Here is a 21593-nt window from a genome sequence, read left to right as displayed (position 1 = left end):
TGAAAGTAAATGATTCAAGTGGAATTGCGAAAAGTGGAAAGAGAAAGGGCCTTGGAAGGTAATTAAACCAAAAAGTTGAAAGTAAAAGAAAAAGAATTGAAAATGGCATAATGAAAAGTGACGCAGGTAATGAAAAGGAAAAAGAGAAAAGAATTTATTAAAGCCTAAAGCCAGGTGTGTGTTCAATTGACTTTAGCACTAGATATTTATACATACTTTTAGTGCTAAAATTTAGATAGATTTTTCCTAAATATTATCATTAAATAATTCTAAATATTATCACTAAGTAATTCAAAAATTAAAAATCAAATTTAAACTAGAGATTAAATTTAAACTAATTACAGTGTTGTAACAATATAAAAAATCCTTCAATTTTTATCCAGCCACTTTTTGAATATTCAATCTTTCAATTAAGCCTTCCTCTTTGCTTTTTATTCCAATTTAGCTCTTTTTTTGTAAGAGTTTGAATTCAACACACCAACTTCATTCTTGATAAGAAAAATCCAAATTTAATAGCATTTTATTCGATAATTAGTCAAAAATAAATATATTAAAAATCGAATTTATCTTGCTATCAACCACTAAAAAACGAGATGTTACAGGTAAGTACTCACAAATCCTATGGCATGCCAACTATATCCAACGGTCTCAAAAAATCACAAGGCCAAAATATCCGCAATTAAACATATATTTATTATCGTTTTCTGCACATTTTCACTGCACATTTACATCGCTAACACAACATCATCACTGTCATTCCTCATATTAAATATGCCCACAACTAACACATTTACAAGAGCTATCACAATATATATTACATGTCACATTATCACAACTTAATACTCAACTCACATCACATAATCACATATTTTGCAAATTAAACGAGGCGTATAAGAAAGATTACACTCGGAACTTAGGTTAGGGGTTTAGGCTACTCCTAAGCTCCCATTTAACACTATGAATCGTGATTACAAGCAACGATTCTAAACACTCACCGTTAGCACTTTCATCTAGCCGTCGAAAGCTTAAACTAGATTTTCCTTTCCTTTCGCCTTGCTCGTCGAAGGCTCCAATGATTTTGAATCTTCGCCAAAATAAATCATAAACCAAACAGAATTACTTCTCAGCCATAGACTCACCTAAAGCAACAAAACACGTATGCTTAAGCTAGTTCCTGTTGAAACTAAAATTTTCAACTAACATAGTCGAAACGCAAAAATCTCAATTCCTACTCATTCCCTTTGCTTAAAACAGATTCCAATCATCTAATTACTTACCTAAGAATGATTCTCAACCTTCAAACCACTCTAAACTACTCAAAATCATGGCTCCTAAATTTTGACCTATAATGGTCATTTTTCATGAAAACTTAGCAAAACCTTAAAAGCTTTTAACAGAACTTTAAGGAGAGTTTAGAAACCTTCTAATCACATTAAAACAAGTTGAAAAATACTTCAAAACATTGATTTCATTCAAAATCTCGAATTTCACTATTAACGTCTCAAATTTCGGCATTTACACAAAACCTTTGATTTAATAGATTAAAACTTGATTTAAATAGCTAGAGTTCATTAAAAAAAACTATTAGGAAAAATAAACATTACCTTGATTAATGGGAAAACAAGCGTTTGATTGAAAATTTGAAAAAAACCCACAAGTTGAATGACAAGGAAATTAATGGTGTTCTTTGTGCTGTTCTTGGTTTTCAAAGGGTGTTTTAATGCTAGGAAGATGATAGAAAACAAGGGATTGGAGTTTTGAAGATTGAAATTGAAGAATGAAGGTTTGGGGTTTTTTCTTCCTAATGAACGACACAAAATAAAAAGATAACGGGTGCTTTCTCTCTCTATTTTTCAACCTCAAAAATAGGGTGAAAAGGGGAAAATATGAGTTGATTTTAAAACTTGGTATAATTGCCTTAAAGCTACTCCTAAATTAAACTCTTTTACAAAACAATCCTTTTTTTTTAAATTTAAAGCTTATTTCACACTATTTTCATAAATTAGTTTAAATTTTCTAAAGCCATAGACGGATATATTTTCGGGTTACCACATTCTGAATTTTCAAACTCATTTCGTGCCATAATTTCAAAATTATCCTCAAAACTTCTATACCCAATTTCGAGATGTGACAATTGAAGTTGTAAAGCATCTAAGGTTAATAGCTCAGCTAAGCTCGATCAAGTTTGTATTACTTTGATTGTATAATCATAACTAATGACATGTACTTAAGTTTAGTCTTGAGACTTAGTACCTATTTTTATGGTTTCGTATGTGTTGATAATTGATTTATAAGGTTTTAGATGAAGAATTTCTATGCTCAATTAGTTGATGAATATGCATGTTTACAAGTGTTACTTTATTTAATATAGTTGGAAATGTATGAGATTTAATTTCTTTGATTTCTTGTTACAATGATAAATGAAATAAAAGTTAATATATTTACTTCAATAATATAATGTAATGTCACATATTTAGATTTAATGATTAAGTTAGGTGTGATATGTCACAATAAAAGTAACTTAAGTGAATTTAAAGTTAAATTCTTACTTTTTACTATACGATTTCTTAGAGTAAAATTCTAACACTTTGACACATACGAGTACAATAGAATTTTTAGATTAATTTTACTCTTATTTCATTTGAGAAAAACTTTACGACACAACAGTAAGATTATTTAAATCTTTTCCTGGGTCAAGCTCGTCATTTGAATAACGAAAAATTTTGATATATTTTCTCTTAGTCTCACAGCACGGTGACAAAAGTATGTGTCACAGGCCCACAAGATGTTAACCTCACAGCGCCTATCGAACCTAAACTCTCCAATCAAATCAAAGATGCATCACGCTTTTTAAGAAACTGACCTAAAACCTCGCCGTCTATTGAGAGTCTGCACGCTTTGACCCTTCGGCTTTCAAAAAATTTTCAACACACAAAATTGGTTTTAACAATTAAACACAATCTAAAGCGGTGTTGGTAGCAGCCGTTGCACGGTTTCGTGGCTGATCCTCTCTTGTTTCAAATCTTTGTTGTAAGTTCATTCTTCCTTTTTGATTCTTCAAGTTATTGTTTTAGTGATTATGGTACTCAATCTAGGTGCGAGTGTTAATTGAAATCTTATGTTCTTACGGTGTGATTTCTGTATTTTTTATATGAGCCGTACTATTTTCGTTTCTTGGAACTTTTCGGTTTCTTGCTTGCTTGCTTTGTTTATTTTAACAGCATTTTGGCCCTGAATGTGCTTGTAAAGCTGTTTCTTGTTTTAATAATTTTGGCACTTGCTTTTTGTTGGCAAAAAGCTAAAATTACATTTGGATATGTAAGCAAATTATACTTGTGAAGAATTGAGTAGTAAAAGTTTGGATTTCATGGATAAAAAAAATGCTTGGTTTTTCTAAACACGACATGTGAAATGAATTTTGAACTAGAAATTGTTGTATCATCGTCCCATATGCATTTGCTCTATAATTTATTCACCTGCTTTTCATTTCCTCTCAAGTAGAATGTTTCCAGAGCTGAAGTAATGATGATATCTTTATGGCATTTCAGGCTGTGGTTGATTGCCCTTCTATCAGGATGGCTGGACCAGCACCATTCGTAGATCTGGGAAAAAAAGCCAAAGGTATCAGCTGCATGTGCCTTTATTTTTTCTTGTCCGGTATTGTATGTTTATATACTGTTTGGTATGCTTGCACTTGTCATAATCTTACCAGAAATTATTTTTTTTATTGGCAACTCAAACTGATTTGATGCGTAATGAAGATGGGAAGCAGCTTCTCAGAAAAGCATGGTTGGGTAGAGGAATTGAAAAGATTAATGTAGTTAGGTTTTTCAAACACTTAATAAACCAAAGAAAATGCATATATTTATGTGATAGATAACCAACACAATTAATTACTATTATACTAGTACACTGAGGATTAACATTTGCACCATTACCTTAGTAAGATCATAGATAGATTTTACTTTTTCTGTTAGTGATATGATGAATTGCCTTTCTTGGTCTGAGACTGTTAGGGACTTCTCTTGCTATTTGTAACTTTTGATGACTATTAGTTAGTACTTACCGTAGCTGCTTGTTTGTCTGTCATATTGGCCTGCTGTTATTTTCTTTTAGCTTTCACAGACTAATTATTTCCAAATATGTTTATGCAGACCTCCTGACAAAAGATTACAATTTTGACCAGAAGTTTACTCTTTCAATGCTGAGCACCACGGGAATGGTAGTGTTTCCCCTATAAAACTTGTTTAACCTTTTACTGAACTGCTTGATTGGTTTACTAAATTCTTGGACAGAGCTTGATTAAAGTGCTTGAAAACTTAAAATTTTGCTTTGCTAAATGTTATGGCTTGAGAATATATAGTTGGTTTGGTAAATATTAGCAGAATGATTATCTAGGTTTTCTCATATGAACATTGTGCTCTTGGGATGCTTTGTTTGGCCTGATGTAAATTCCTTTCTGTTTAGCAATCTTCCTTGTGTATGTCCATGTTGTGCATTTATATGTGAAGGAATCAAACACAGGAAGCCCCTAATTTCATAATTATTTCAATTTTTTCTCTGCTAGTCATTACTCTGTTGTTAAAATGGATGACATTGGTAATTAAGTTATCATCTGACTATGGGTTGTGAAAGTTTTCATTAAAATGGGTGATGACATACTTAAAATTTTGTGATGTTGTAACAAAAACCACTTATGTTCTGTCCCTGCAATTTCGCCTTCTTCAATTCCTTAATCTTTTGTTTGTTTTCTTCCCATATGAGTTGAAACAGTCATGGATTCTGTTCCTTGTATTACATACTAATCTTCATTTTTCTTTTAGTACTTGCAAGTGTTAAAAAAGTGTGATGGAACTGGCTGTTTATACTGTTCAACTTGGAGCAAGTGGTCTGTCCAGTCTGATACATTTAACAAAAAGAAAATGAGCGTTTGGTGAACTAGTTGCAAATCAGTTTAACTGATAAAGACTGGCTAAAAAGAGGATAATATCAGGGGAAAAAAGAACTCTTTTTATTACCTTTTGTTGTTACTTTTTTCATTTGTTGATATTTGAACCTTTAACCTTATATGATCATGTATAAAAGACCATACTGGTAAACCAGATGCATATTTTTATTTACTAATTACCTTATCTAATTATTATTTAATATCAGAATCTTACATCTAACATTTAATAGTTAATATTTCATTTAACTGAACTATCCTGTTGAACCGGTGACTTGGGAGTGCACTAGTTTGACATCAACTCCTGTTTTCTATTCATCGGTGTTCATTTCCAGCAGATATTTGATAGACACAGGTGTGGTTTTCTGCCTCCTTACATGTAAATAGCCTAAGAGCTCTGGATATGGCAGAAAAGCCAACGTTTAGATATCTTATTCACTTTTACCATCAGTAGATTCTAACATTGTTAAAGACAGTACTGCTGATAACTTCCCTTAAAAATGAAAAGAGCTCTTATTGATTATTTTGTTATATAAATTACTATATTGAACTGTAAATCAATTTGATTGTTATGTCATCTAATGTCATACTTAAAATGTTTTGCAGGGACTTACAGCCACAGGACTCAAGAAGGACCAAAATTTTTTTGGTGACATAAATACTGTGTATAAGAGTGGAAGTACTACTGTGGATATGAAAGTTGATACCTATTCTAATGTATGAAAAATTTCTCTTTTCCATGTTTTTGTGACTTCTCCATATTTGTGATTCAGTTTAATGTATAGCATGTTTGTATTTGGAAGTTGTTAAATCTTGATTATGTAATCACCAATAACTGTGTCCCTTTTCCTCTTCATTTTTATTTATCTTTCTGCAGGTGTCTACAAAAGTGACTGTCAATGATGTCTGGCCATGTTCCAAAGCTGCTCTAAGTTTCAGGATACCTGATCACAAGTCTGGCAAGGTCAGTGCATTAATGTTAACAGTATATATGGAAAATGAGTCTTAATTTCACATAGTAACTTAGGTATCCCACTGTGTGGTTATGTTTGACATATGTATTTGCTAGCTATGCATTTTCATGTGGTGGGTGGGGATTGTGTTTATGCTGACTACTGGTCATTCCAATTCTCTTCCTTACTACCTATTACCAAGGCTGCAGTTGATATGATCATTGTTTTATTATGGATCCTTTTTATGCATGGTACCTAGTTCTACTTTCTGAGTGCCCTTTTTATCTGGAAAAAGTTAATTTATGAAAGTAAACCAGTTTGACGGAAAACTTGCTTCAATTTTCTTGTTGATTCGAAAGAAAGATCATCTGCGGTTGCTTTGGGAAATTGGATCTCTGACTTTATCTATGCTTCATATCTCAGTTGGATGTCCAATATCTTCATCCTCATGCTGCCATTGATTCTAGCATTGGCCTGAATCCAACTCCCCTATTGGAGCTTTCAGCAACAATTGGCAGCAAGGAGCTTGCTTTGGGTGGTGAAATTGGATTTGATACAGCTTCTGCTTCTTTTACCAAGTACACTGCTGGGATCAACATGAACAAGCCAGATTTCTCTGTTGCTCTTTTGCTGTAAGTACTTTTAGATCATCTATCTTGGGAGATATTTATTTCTTATGTTTCTTGAACTTTTCATTTTTCTTGAAGTACCCGTATCTGACACCCATGTCCGACACACATATAGGGGTATGATCTCCAAGAATACTCTAAATACATGGACAATTTTAGAAAAATCTAACCATACCCATGTCGGGTACATACCCATATCCGACACTCGCACCTGATTCCAAGTAACTTAGTTAATTTCTTTTAGGTGAGCATGCAGCTGTGTTTCTTATGCTCTGATACCTTTAGGCTTCAGTTGAGTTGACAAGTGCTACATCACAAGCAGTTATTTTATAACTTCTTGTTAGCATTTGAAAAAAAAATCTAAAGTTGGATTAAGATGATCCTAAATGTTGTTTGCATGCAATATGATCCTAGCTGTTATAAAGGTTTCAGATAAGCCTCAAATACTTTAGATTTGGGTATCTACTAATAGTTATTGGACTTCTCAAAAATATCTTCCTGATCTCTAAATTTTGATTTCTGCTGTCCAGCTGCACAAACTTCATATATAACAAATCCAGTCCAAATGTTTCAGTAAAAGACCAACAGAGTTAATTTATTTGTCAGATAACTGTTTTGGGCAAAAAAGTTCTTGACTGAATCTGAAATGGCCCACCATTTTTCCCAGTTTCTGCACACTTTGGTCAAATTAAATGGGATTAAGTCTCCTAGCTTATACGCCTCTAGCAATCACTGCAAACTTTTGAATAAAAGAATCACAACCAATTGACCTATACACCTCTATCGCACGTGTATTTTTAGCTAAGAAGTTTGTATGTCCTGTATAGATTTGGGGGAAGAGAGAGAGAGAGAGAGAGAGAGAGAGAGTTAAGGCGTTGCTGGAGTTAGGGACACTGCGATTTGTGAGAAAGAAAAAGAGCGATCCTATTTCCAACATGCTTTGGCTAAAATCAAATGTCAATTATCACATTAGTGTGCAAGTAGGACCCACATGCAAGTAATTGGGACTGATTTGCATTGAAGGATAGCAAGAAAAAAAATGAAAAAGGAAAGAATAGCCTACTGATTGGCATTGAGTTGAATGCTGATGTGCCTGCCTTATCAGCTCCGTATTTTTCTTTGTAGTTCCTGAGACGTCCTTTGCATATTGAGAATGTCAGTGACATAAATTGAAGCTCAATGATCCAAATGAAACTTTAACACTTAGAATACCACAATCCCTTTAGTTTCCTTTGAAGTTGATCTTATTGTTCTATTTTCTACACCATGATGAAATAGCAATACAGAATGTGCTCTCAGTAGTGGCATTTTGTGATATTAAAAAAAGAAAGAAGAAAAAGCAGTATTTTGTGTATTGCATGGAACTTTGAGAAGGATGTAAAGATTAATCGTTTATTATGGTAAACCATATTTTGATTCATTTGATATATTGAAAGATGATGCTTAAGGTTATCAATTGAAAGAGTCAAAAACAAGAGTGCTAAGCAGTTTGGATTGATTCTAACATGCATGGGAACCATGACTTGAATAACTAGTTAGTCACAGAAAGTTCATGAACACTATTTCCTTGGGACTATGATGAACAATTTTTTACCAGTAAGAATGATCAAAAGCATTTTAGTTTCTGTAGGTTAAATTCAGCCGATGTGTTAGCCATCTTCCTGTAGCTTATCAGATTAGTTGTCAGCATTTTTTGCTCCTTTTTTTGCTGCTTTATGTTCTTTTGCATTGTCATAAAAGCCTTGCTGTCAATTTTTGAATGAATGTTTTCTTTTTTAGGACTGATAAAGGTCAGGCATTGAAGGCATCTTATATCCATTCTGTCAACCCCTTCACTTGTGTTGCTGCTGAAATGGCTCATAGATTTTCCACCTACGAAAACACTTTCACCATTGGAAGTTCTCATGCTGTGGATCCTTTTACCGTGGTAAAAACACGGTTCTCTGACAATGGAAAGGTTGCAATGCTGTGCCAACGTGAATGGAGGCCCAAGTCACTTGTAACATTTTCGGCAGAGTATGATTCAAAGGCCATAAATGCATCCCCTAAGATGGGGCTTGCCCTTGCTCTCAAGCCTTGACGGGAAGATCTCATTTTGGATTCCATATTTTTAAATTTTGATTTGTCCTTTTCCCCAAACCCTTGGGAGGGTGTTATTCACCCAGATTATTTTGTATCGAAAGATTATAAAAGAAAATTGTTCAGATACTGAGTTGATGAATGTTTTCACCAGATCAATGGTGGGGGAATTTAGCCCAAATTTGCCAAATTTTTATGAGGATAACAGCACAGCAGTTTTTGTTGCTGAATGCTTCTAATGTTCATGTCGTATGATAGTAGGGGGTGTTTCCCCTAATGTTGTATTGAACTAACCAGATTTGTGGTCAACAATGCCTTGTTGAAGTAACTGCCTTTTTCTTTACACATGATTTCCGTGCTCAGTGCAGTGGGTAGCAGCCAAGCTTTTACAATTTCATCCAAGCGTATGTATATTTTGATCTTTAACAATTTCCTTCTGAATTTCCTATTTTGGGGGAACTGTTATGAATGGGTTGCATGCTTTCTGAATTAACAAAAAATAAAACAGGGAAGGCAGAAGAAGCATGTGGGGGTGGCTTAGGCCTGACAGAAGAATCTCTGCAAATTTAACATTGCTATTGCGAGTGTTGCTGTGGGTTTGGTTATGCGGGAATCATCATCATAATGTCACCGTTCCTTCAAAGTTCTAATATCTCTGACTCTTGACTCTTCCCACGCTACCATCTGCAATTTGAATGTGATTCTGTACGGCCATTCTGAAGTATAACATTGAAGCCAAAGCTGAGTGAGATCAGACCCCAGAAATAGAAAAGAACGGGTATTTGCTTTTGCTTATTGGGTTAGCTTTACTTGTAGTTACTTGTGAGACTGAGAGGAGATGAGGAGCAAGTGGGTTGGCTGGCATCAAATCCACTAGGCTTGTTGCATGCCGCCAATGTCATGCATGCCACTCAATCATACAAAAGCATCACAGGGACAAACCCAAAAAAGATTCTCTTTTGATAAAAACTATGCAACTTAATTAGGCTGTCACTTGTCCAAACTAAATCAACAAAAACAAAACTGCTGATTGAAGCCTCAGCCTATACAGATACCGATTATCATCACGTGCTGTCCTTTTACTTCCTTCTCCCCCTTAATTTTTTTATTCTTATAACATCATCCATTCTCAATGAGACATTTATAATAAATTTGGTTCACTAAAATGAAATGAAATAAAATAAAATTATAATTGAATAGAATTAAATAAAATAAATATTATAATATAATTCATGAATTTAATTTAGAGGAATAAGTGTTGCAATAATATAAGGAAAAATCTCGGATGACAAATATGCCCTCTAATAATTTTTTTAAAGAATAAAAAAGTCCAAAAATGTTAAATGCTGAAGGTGATTAGTATACCCTTTAATTTAATTTAATTTAATTTTTGTAAAAAATGTAAAAAAATAAAAAATCTCAATATACCCTTTAATAAATTAATTTTAATATAAAAAATAAAAAAAATGCTACACGAGTATGATACTCTGATATGGACTACTATTTTTTTGGGTTTGCATATGATTTTAAGTTGCAAAATGAAGGTATATGAAATTATACCAAATATAATAACATCACTAATATTGTTAAAGGGTGTGAAATCTAATGGAGGAGCTGGATTTACATGAAATTGAATGAATTGAGATAATAAAGTTTTAGCTAATGACAAGAAGTTGAGATGCATTTTTATAACAGAAAAGCATTTTCATTACTAACGAAAATTCAGATTACATATAGCAATAGAGAAGCCCTCTAGTTAAAATTTCAAAGAGCCAACATCACACTCACATCTAGCAAGTTCTATTAACATCCAATTCTAATCATTTGAAGGTTGTACACGAATCCACTACAGCAAATACTAAACAATCCCATTCCCTCAACGAGGCTTTTCTTTTCTTAATCTCCCTTATAACCAATTGAAAATCAAACTCCACCATCAGTTTAGAGAAGGTATAAGAAAATACCAGCCCTAACCCTTTCTTCATAACAAGAAATTTTTGCATGAAAATCAAACTCCACCATTAATTTAGAGAAGCCATAAGAAAAAACCAGCTCTAATCTATGTGTTGTAACCATTTTTTTTGAAAAACGGGGATCGACTTGGATTTGAAAACTAAATAACGGGAGTCGCCACCAATCATTTTTGACGAGGTGTGATCGGGTCACCTTTAAATTAATCATTTTAATAAAAGTTAAGATTTACTAAAACGATAATTTTTAGTCTACGAAAATCAGAAAATGAGTTCGGGAGTCGGTTACGCACGAGGAAGGATTAGCACCCCCGATACGCCCAGAATTGGTACCTAGTTAATTAATTAGTGTCTTAATTGTCGAAAATTGAGAACTTGAAAGACCTTGAACTACAATCCCTCTTTTGTAAAATAAACATTAAAATGTTAAAGACATTCTCGTCTCGAGGCAACGATACGTCATATCTAGTGAGTTAGGATACGGCATCTCGAACTTTTGAGAATGAGCTTGCCTTTTATTTAAAATCGATGTATTTTACCTTCTTTTAGAAGGATATTCGGTTAGTTAGGGCGAACGAGGAAAATCGAAACCCAGTAAGTTAGGGCACGTTTCCTCGAACTTCCGAACACCGAACATTGCCTTTATTTGCAAAAGATCTTATTTCGAGGTATCAAAATGTCATACCCAGTAAGTTAGGGCACCACACCTCGAAGCTCCAAAAATAAGTATTTTTTAGACTCGTATCGTGATTTAAAAGAATATTCCGTTTATTTAGGTTGAATGAGACAAATCGAGACCCAGTAAGTTAGGGCACGATTGTCTCGAATTACTAAATACGGAATATTTACTTTTATGAGAAAATTATTAATGTTTTGAGTAAAATCGTGATTTATAGTAAACATAAAAGAAAATAAATAATAACATAATGACGGGTGCGATAGTGTCAAAAGCAATAATATGAATAGTTGTAAAAGATGATATAATGACGAGGCTAAACAAATGTAAACAAATATGTGAGGACAAAAAAATAAAATGATCGAACACGCAAGCAAATAAATAAATAAATAATGGTAACATAAGATGATAATGAAAACAATAATAATGATATTATGTGTACTAAAGTATATGCATGATAATAAAAATAAGAAGAAATATAGAAACATATATATACATAATAATAATAGTACAATATTACAAGGTACATATGCATAATATAGAATGTATACGCAATATAAAATTACATAGTATATATATATTAATAATAATAATGCAAACAATGAATGACTTAAGGCTTGAAAGAATTTACGAAGGTATAAATAGGTGATGAAATGATAATACCGTGGGTAAAGATATATATAAGCAAAATATGTACGCAAAAATGTGTATATATTATTAGTTAGTGTAAAAGCAATAGTGTATAGATAATTATATAAAAATGTTATAAAAATAATAATATCATAGTGATGGTAACAGAAGGAATAATAATAATAGTAATAATATAGAGATAATGATAATAATAAAGAAACATTGTGTAAATATATATTGAAATTAAATATATGATAATATTGAATGTTTATACATAATATGTACGTGAAATACCAAAACAAAGTATACACATAATATATTAAAACATATACATGACCTACATAATATACATGATAGGACACAATATGATATTTACAACATATAAAACTATAATAAAATGATATACAAGATGTAATATTAATTTACATGAGCATAATATGAAGTATAACATATATATTAAAAGTATGTATATATGAGACGAATGTATTTAATAAAACAATAATATCAAAACTAATAATAATAATAATAATAATAATAATAATAATAATAATAATAATAATAATATAAATGTATACGTATATATATGTTAAAGATATATAATAAAACATATATTAATATTAATAATACACACAAACAGGGGCAAACATGTATATAACGTGGTATTAATATGTGTACAATATGGTGTTAAATGTGCATACATACAATATATATTAGGCATAATAATACATATATAAAACAACTATAAATATATATATTTAAGTATTAATAAAAACTAAAAATGTTTAAATAATAGTAAAATATGTTAATAATAATAATACGAAAATAGTAAATAGAATAATGAATAATATGTATAAATTGAAAAGGTGAAAATAATTCCAAAAACCACATTAATTCTCAAAAAAGGACTAAATCCGAAATAAACATGAAGTCCTGGGGCCAATCTTAAAATAAATATAAATGAGGGGACCTTTATGAATGCACGCGCGACTACAGAGGGCCAAAAGGGAAATTTACCCAAACCCTTAAAACGATGTCGCTGGAAGGAGGACCGAATTGAAAACGAAATAAATTTTAGGGTCAAATTAAAAGTTAAATAAAACTTAATTACAAAACGTGAAAAAAGCGAAAGGGTCTTGAGCGCAATTAGACCCTTAAACGAAAACGCGTGGATCTTGGGACGGGTTAGAGTCGGGTCTTGGATCAGGGCAGCTAAACGACGCCGTTTCAGCGTTTTGAAGTGGGCACCAAAACGGTGCCGTTTTGGTAGGCTATAAAAGCCTGAAAATTTCTAAAAATTTCATTTTAGCTGTTGAGGAGAAAAAAAAGGGGAGAGAGAGAGGAGAGGGGCGATTCCCGGCTAGGGGGCCGGTCACCGGCAGGTCACCGGAACGCCGTGCGCCACCGTCTCCGGCCACCGTGCACGGTGGCCAGAGTTTCGAAAAAGGTAAAATTTTCTCCCTTTTTTTGTGTTTTCTATATGTTTGTATTTAGTATATATGCTGTTTTAAAATAGGGTGAAAATTGTATGTACGAATGGATTCAAAAAAAAGAAAAAAATGAAAAGAAATAGGGATAAACCTTCGGCTTAGTCTCCGATCGATCTGTTTTTGCTGTGATTCTTGAGTTTTTTGTTTTGTTTTTTTTTGTCTAATATTGCTTATTATTTCATCAAAGTTTCTGAATGTTACAATTGTTTTTTGATTTGGCTTTTAAATAGCCATTACATTTCCCTTTTTTAATATCTGTCTATTCTCCTTTTTTTAATGTTGCAGGCGCAAGTGGGGCGGTGGCACAGTGGCGATGCTTGCAGTCGTCGGTGGTGAATGGGATGGGGAGCATGTGCTGAACGGCTAGGGTTTCCTTAGCTTTTTCTTTTGTTGTGTGTGTGGGCATGGGTAGGTTTGGGGTTATTGGCTTAGTGGGTTTTGGGGTTTTGGGCCCAAAATTGGGCTTGTACAGCTGCCCCTCTTTGCTTGTTGTCGTGTAAAGAGAATAGAGCAAAGACTTAAGAAAGACCAATTTTGCCCGGTCTCACTGTGTCTGGACTTGTTTAGCGCTCCTTTTCTCCAGGTAGCTTTATTCCAATCTTGTTGCTTCACTTCGCTTCACTGCTCTACTGCAAATTCAAGAAGGTAAGGTTTGTTTTAATTTGCTCCACTGCAACTCCATGGAGATAAGACACGTGACTTCAATTAATTCCACTGAAACTTCAAGGAGATCTGCTGTAGCTTCGATCAATTCCACTGAAACTTCAAGGAGATATGCTATGGCTTTTAGCTGCTCCAACACCATTTCAGGGAGAAGATATTTGATTTTTAGCCTGTTACCCTACTGCTTAGGGGGTTAAGGCTTGTCATCATTGATCTGTTTCCCTACTGCTTAGGGGTTTAGATCTGTAAGCTCAACCTGTTACCCTACTGCTTAGGAAGTTAAAGGTTTGAAAATTTGGCTTGTTACCCTATTGCTTAGGGCGATAATATCTATAAACTTCAGCTTGTTACCCTAGTGTTTAGAGGGTTAAAGCTTGGTGGTTTGAATCTGCTTCACTGCATTCGAGGAGGCAAAATTTGATGTATTTGATCTGCTCCATTGCAACTTCAGGGAGGCAAGATCTGTGATTTTCAGCTTATTACACTACTGCTTAGGGGGTTAAAGCTCATCTGTTTCCCCACTGCTTAGGGTGATAAGATCTGCAAATTCGGCTTGTTACCCTACTGCTTAGGGGGTTAAAGCCCTTTGAATTCAATCTGTTACCCTACTGCTTAGGGGTTTAAGATCTGTACATTTAGTCTGCTCCACTGCGGCTTCAAGGAGATGAGACTTGTAACTTCAGTCTACTCCACTGCACTTCAGGGAGATAAGACTAGTGACTTCAATCTGCTTCGCTGAGGCTTCAGGAAGACAGGATTCGCTGGATTTGATCTGTTCCACTGCAACTTTAGGGAGACGAGATTTGTGATTTTTAGCCTATTACCCTACTGCTTAGGGGGTTAAGGTCTGGTGAATTCACTTATTCTAAGAACATGACCTGTAAAATCAGTTCTATGTATTTATGCTTATGCCAACGAATTAGGATGCTATGATCAAAATGAATCAAATGCTCCTAATCAGATGCGTTATGAATAATCTATGAATGTATAGGTGCAACATGTTGTGAGCGAGAATCTCTTTTAATGTTTAGGTTGCCATTGCTCTTTGTTGATCAAGGTTCTTTCACTGAAATGGTACCCTGTCTTCTTGTTCAGCTCAAATTTTGAACAGAAAACCCGAAGAGGTAGTCTCAACTTAAACTCTTTCTTCTCATATGCTTCCAATCTTTGAGTTTGGTTAGTTCTAAATAATAGTCTTGTTTTAGGTTCCTGTACTATTTAGAAACTTTCAGAGCAATATGCAGAACTCTTTTTGTGAAAATGGCTTTTAGTCCATTAATCATCATTTCAATGCAAAATGCTTGAAAAAGATTATAGTAATGATAGAATTGAAATTTATCAGGAACAAAATTTGAAGGGAATAGATTCATCATGGTCAACAAACATTGCTGAAATACAAAATGAATAAGAAGTGAATAGGTGCTCCAGATATCGCAATGTGAGCTTCTCTGCACTAGCTTCTTGAGGATTCCTTTTTTGCCCAATATGTGTTTAGGGGATCTAGAGTACTCTTGTAGATGCCCCAAAATGTAACATCTCTCCTCCTTGTTAATTTTAGGTATCATAAGACCATCGCATGCCCCACCTTTGATCAAAATTTGAATCGCCCTTTATGGGTTTTCAATTCAAAATCCCTTTGGTCTTAAGGTGCTCTTTGCAAGTTTTCACCCTGGCCTCTCCCTTTTTTATTTTTTTTTATTTTTTTAGGCGAAGTATTTCTTAACCGAGTCCGAATTCATGGGATTGGGTAAGGTCTTGCCATCCATTTCAGCCAATATCAATGCTCCTCCAGAAAAGGCTTTCTTTACCACATAAGGTCCTTCCCCAATACTAGGTCTCCCTTGTGGAATTCTCTAGGACGAACCTTTTTGTTGTAAGCTCGCATCATTCGCTTTTGGTACATCTAACCATGACGGATAGCCCTTAGCCTATTTTCTTCAATCAAATTCAACTGATCATATCGGGACTGGATCCATTCAGCTTCATCTAACTTTACTTTTGACAAAACTTTGAGGGAAGGAATCTCGACCTCGATAGGTAAAACCGCCTCCATTCCATATACCAATGAGAAAGGCGTTGCCCTGGTAGAAGTCCTGACAGACGTTCGATAAGCATAGAGGGCGAATGGCAACTTCTCATGCCAGTCTTTATAGGTTTCAGTCATTTTCCCCACGATCTTCTTAATGTTTTTATTAGCTGCCTCAACTGCACCGTTCATTTTTGGGCGATACGGCAACGAGTTGTGGTGTCTGATCTTGAACTGACTGCAGACTTTTGCTATCATGCTATTGTTCAAATTCAATGCGTTGTCAGATATGATCCTTTTCGGCATTCCATATCGACAAATGATTTCCTTTTTTAGGAACTTGCTAACTGCCGATTTTGTAACTTGGCATATGAAGCGGCTTCCACCCTCTTGGTGAAATAATCGATGACCACAAAGATGAAACGATGCCCATTTGAAGCTTTCGGTGAAATTGGCCCAATCACATCCATGCCCCACATCGAGAAAGGCCATGGCGAAGTCATGACATGCAGAGGTGAGGGAGGTACATTAATCTTGTCTCCATAGATTTGGCACTTATGACATCTTTTGGCGTAGTTAATACAATCTCCTTCCATGGTGGACCAATAATATTCAAACCTCATAATTTGCCTGGCCATTGTAAACCCATTAGCATGTGTCCCACAGACGCCCTCATGGACTTCCTCTAAGATTTTCTTAGCCTCTATAGCATCTACACATCTCAACAATACTTGATCCTTCCTTCTTTTGTACAGGATCTCCCCATCTAAGACATAGTCATGGGCTAGTCTTCTCAACGTTCTTTTGTCATTTTCGGTAGCTTGATCGGGGTACTCACGATTCTTCACATATCGGAGGATATCGTAGTACTAAGGGTGATCATCAATTTCTTCTTCTTCTTCGAGGTTGTAACAATGAGCCGGAGCTTCATAAATGCTTATTTGGATTGGTTTCACATACTCTGGTTGGTTCACCTTGATCATAGAAGCTAAAGTTGCTAGGGCGTCAGCCATCTGATTTTCTTCTTGTGGGAGGTAGTAGAAGACAATATCATCAAACTCTTTAATTAACTCAAGGATCAACCTCCGGTAATTGATCAATTTGGGGTCTCTTGTCTCCCATTCACCTTTGAGTTGATAAATCACTAGGGCAGAATCTCCATATACCTCTAACACCTTGATTTTACGTTCTATGGCTGCACGTATTCCCATGATGCATGCATCATATTCTGCCATATTGTTTGTGCAGTCAAAATCCAATTTACTAGTGAAGGGATAATGATCTCCGTTCGGGGATACCAAGACTGCCCCGATTCCATTGCCCACGGCATTTGACGCTCCGTCAAAGTTTAGCTTCCAAGGATGACCTTCTTGAGGGTCTTCTTCAGTGGTTGCTATGTACATTAGATCTTCATTTGGGAAGTCAAAGTTTAGAGGCTCGTAGTCCTCTAGGGCTCTGCTGGCTAGGAAATTTGCTATCGCACTCCCATTTACGGCCTTCTGGTTCACATAGACTATATCGAATTCAGAAAGTAGAATTTGCCATCTGGCCATCCTCCCGTTCAAAGCAGTCGACTCCATCAAGTACTTCAGAGGGTCCATTTTAGAGATTAGCCAAGTTATGTGATACAACATGTATTGTCTCAGTCTTCGGGTTGTCCAGATTAAGGCACAACACAACCTTTCAATAAACAAGTACCTCGTCTCGCACTCAGTGAACTTTTTACTGAGGTAATATATCGCCCTTTCTTTCCTTCCCGATTCATCGTGTTGGCCAAGCACGCATCCCATAGAATTTTCAAATACCGTCAAATACAGTATCAGTGGTTTATCTGGACTAGGTGGTGTCAACACTGGGGCATTAGACAAATATTGCATAACCTTGTCAAAGGTCTTCTGGCATTCCTCGTTCCAAACACCAGGGTTGTGTTTCTTAAGGAGACAGAATATGGGGTCACATTTCTCGGTTAGTTGTGAAATAAACCGAGCGATGTAATTTAATCTTCTTAAGAATCCCCGAACTTCCTTTTGAGTACGCGGCGGAGGTAACTCTTGTATGGCTTTGACTTTATCTGGGTCAATCTCAATCCCTTTTTCACTAACTACGAATCCAAGTAGTTTTCCAGACCTGGCCCCGATGGTACACTTCGCTGGATTGAGTTTCAGCTGGAACTTCCTCAACCTAAAAAATAATTTCCTCAAGACTTGCACATGCTCTTCTTCAGTTCGAGATTTGGCGATCATGTTGTCGACATAGACTTCAATTTCTTTATGCATCATATCATAGAATAGGGTTACCATAGCTCTCTGATATGTTGCTCCCACATTTTTCAATCCAAACGGCATCACCTTATAGCAAAAGGTTCCCCACATAGTCACGAATGTGGTTTTATTCATGTCTTCAGGATGCATCTTGATCTGATTATACCCTGAGAAACCATCCATGAAGGAGAAGAGTGAGTAGTCTGCCGTGTTATCCACTAAAGTGTCAATATGAGGCAATGGGAAATTATCTTTTGGGCTGGCTTTGTTTAAGTCTCTGTAGTCTACACACATCCGTACCTTTCCATCTTTTTTAGGGACGGGGACAATGTTGGCTACCCATTCCGAGTACTTAACTACTTGTAAGAAGCATGCTTCAAATTGTTTCTTGACCTCCTCTTTTATTTTCAACAAAACATCGGGCCACATCCTTTAAAGCTTTTGCTGAACTGGTTTGCATTTTTCTTTGATGGGGAGCCTGTGTACCACAATGTCAGTACTTAGCCCAAGCATATCTTGATATGACCATGTGAAGACATCCTTGAACTCTTGGAGTAACTCAATGAGGTCTCGCTTTGTCTCTGTGGTAATGCAAGCTCCGATCTTTACTTCTTTCCTTTCCAGTTCATCTCCCAAGTTCACGATTTCTACGGTCTCTTTGTAGGGTAGAATTTGTTTCTCCTTGTGTTCTACCATCCTTAACAAATCAGGGGATAAGTTACAGTCTTCACCATCCTCAAAGTCCTGAGATCCTTCTAGACACATATCCCGCTCAAAAAGAGACTCTGAATGAGTAGCAACGTCACTGATATCATTGATATTTGGAGACCTGTTGTAGGTGCGAAGGAAGATACAAAGAACAAGAGAATCTAAGAACAAAGATATGTATAGTATGATCATGAATGAAAGAATAAAAGAATATTTGCATCGAATAAGTCAAAAAGATGCATTTTATTGAAATAACGATTTCGAACATAAGCCTATTTCACAAAAGGACACTTTTTACTCCTAGGCCTAGAGCAATAAGTGTGTTTTGGACATTACTCTGAGTTAGTTCTAAAGACTACAGAAATCTCTTCCACAGTCCAATTATTCAGAACGCTTCTCAGCTCATAGGGGCGAATGCCCGACAAATTCTCTACCCCAGTTCCTTCTTCATATGTGGCGTTGATGTCCAAACTCTCCATCATTCCTTCCAAGATTTCCTTTCCCGACGTCTTTCGCTCGGAGTGAATGACCCCTCCAGGCACAAAAGTCTTCGATATATGGGGGAAGATCATTGGTTCCCATTCAATTTCTCCCCCGCTCAATCGCGCTCTCCTTCTTTCTTGCTTCTTCTCAAGCTCCTTCTTTCTTTGTTTCATGTCCGGCTTAAACCCTAACCCAAAACGGTCTTGTTTGTCCTTTATCATTGGTACATTAATCCTTCCCTAGAGGTATCTCCCGAGTCCTCTTCCGGGTAGAGCCTATTTTCCAATAGTTAGCCGTAGTCCCATTCTTGTAGTCTTAATAACCTGGGTATTGGAATCTTATTTCCTTCAGTGATGAACGTCGCGTTCACAAACTCCAAAGATCGAAAAGAGCACTCGATTGCTTCATCATTTGCCTCGAGATATGGCGCGTCACTGGTTATTGTCGCGTTGATGTCCTCTTCAGCATTGATCGTTACTAACCGACCTTCAGTCACTAATTTCAACTTTTGGTGCAGCGATGAAGGGACTGCCCCTGTCGAGTGTATCCATGGTCTCCCCAATAGGCAATTATACGAAGGCTTAATGTCCATGACCAAGAAATCTACCTCATACGTGCTCGGCCCAATTAAGAGGGGTACTTCAATTCTCCCCATTACCTTCCTTTCCGTGCCATCAAATGGTCTCACTACACTTTGGCATGTCTTCATATGGGAACTATCCATTGGCAACCTATTAGCATAGATAGGGGTAGGACATTCAGTGCAGACCCATTGTCGATCAATACCCCCGGTAATGTGTACCCTTTACAGCGAGTAGTGATGTGCAAAGCTTTAGTTAATCCTCGGCCCCCTGGCGGTACCTCATCGTCATTGAAGAATATGAAGTTGTCGGCACTTATATTGTTGACTAAGCGGTCCAGTTTGTTTACAGAGATATCATTAGCAACATAAGTTTCATTCAGCACCTTCATTAATGCGCTGCGATGAGTTTCGGAGCTTAAAAGTAAGGCCAGTACCGATATACGCGCTGGCTATTTGTGCAACTGTTCTACGACACTATATTCGCTGTGCTTTAGAAATTTTAAGAATTCCTTGGCTTCTTTGTCAGTCACTAATTCATTAACAGTCGGTTCAGGCCTCGCCGACTTCTCTTTCTTTTGCTCAATTGCTAATGATTTTTCTTTAGCCTGTTCAACTTTTGTACTTGGGGTATAACGTCTTCCACTGCGCGTATAAAAACCCTCGTCTTGAACTTCCTCTGATGCATTAATCGGGGTCTCCTCTCGTAGGAATGTCACATTGCAGCTATAGTTCCACGGCACATTTTTGCTATCCTTGTAAGGGAAAGCAACGAGCTTATAGATCACAACCTTTGGTGCAACTTGTACCCCGGCTTCATTCATTTTCGGACGTGATATGATAATCGCTGGGTGGTTGGCTTTGTAAACACCCTTCATCGATCCTTCTTCGGAGGCACACACATCTGTTTCTTCCGGGCTTCCGACATATTTGAAGAATTCCAGCTCCTTATTATCCATCAATCCTTGTAACAAAGCCCTAAATTTGCTGCATTTCTGAATCTCGTGATCCTCTTATCATGGAACTCGCAATAATTCTCCGCTTCTCGAGGTCTGACCCCTGAATTCTGTGCTATCAACCCTCTTTCCACCATTTTCTTCCAAACTTCCTCTAACAGGGTATTCATTTCTGTAATACTCATCTTAATTTCTTTCCCTGAACTCTCGATTATTGCATTTATTCCCTTACCCCCATGGTTAGGTAATGGGTTCTCTGTATTGGATACATCATCAAATTTCACAATCCCCATGTTGATTAGTTTTTCAACTAATTTCTTGAAAGTGGTGCAGTCTTCTATCGAGTGTCCTGTGGCTCCCTCATGGTATTCGCATTGGGCATTTGCGTCATACCATTTGGGGTATGGAGGTTGCATTGGCTTCAGATAGAAGGGAGACACGACATGTGCATCAAATAAACTCTGGTATAACTCATTGTACGTCATTGGAATGGGCGTAAATTGAAGTTTCTTCCTATTTTGTTTTGTGTTGGGCTCTGGTCTGGGTG

At 35.9% G+C, this 21593-nt stretch overlaps 1 protein-coding gene across 1 annotated transcript; it reads left to right on the top strand.

Annotated features, from left to right (window-relative positions):
- Window positions 1-2813: 2813 nt before the first annotated feature.
- LOC107893556 (mitochondrial outer membrane protein porin 4) lies at window positions 2814-8934 on the top strand. The gene is made up of 7 exons (XM_016818587.2): window positions 2814-3030; window positions 3549-3621; window positions 4155-4222; window positions 5552-5662; window positions 5823-5909; window positions 6322-6530; window positions 8307-8934. The coding sequence occupies exons 2-7, from the start codon at window positions 3576-3578 to the stop codon at window positions 8605-8607; spliced, it is 822 nt and encodes a 273-aa protein (XP_016674076.1). The 5' UTR covers window positions 2814-3030; window positions 3549-3575; the 3' UTR covers window positions 8608-8934.
- Window positions 8935-21593: the final 12659 nt, after the last annotated feature.

Source organism: Gossypium hirsutum, chromosome A08 (assembly GCF_007990345.1).
Source record: "Gossypium hirsutum isolate 1008001.06 chromosome A08, Gossypium_hirsutum_v2.1, whole genome shotgun sequence".
Taxonomy (NCBI): Eukaryota; Viridiplantae; Streptophyta; class Magnoliopsida; order Malvales; family Malvaceae; genus Gossypium; species Gossypium hirsutum.
The sequence above is the reverse complement of the archived record's forward strand: the minus strand, read 5'-3'. Positions and strand labels throughout refer to the sequence as shown.

Bases quoted from the DNA above. Each gene is read 5' to 3' on its own strand.
- LOC107893556 (XM_016818587.2), top strand. From the start codon at position 3,576: ATGGCTGGACCAGCACCATTCGTAGATCTGGGAAAAAAAGCCAAAG. The intron at 5,910-6,321 runs GTCAGTGCATTA...TTCATATCTCAG, and splicing joins CTGATCACAAGTCTGGCAAG to TTGGATGTCCAATATCTTCA. The intron at 6,531-8,306 runs GTAAGTACTTTT...TTTCTTTTTTAG, and splicing joins TTCTCTGTTGCTCTTTTGCT to GACTGATAAAGGTCAGGCAT.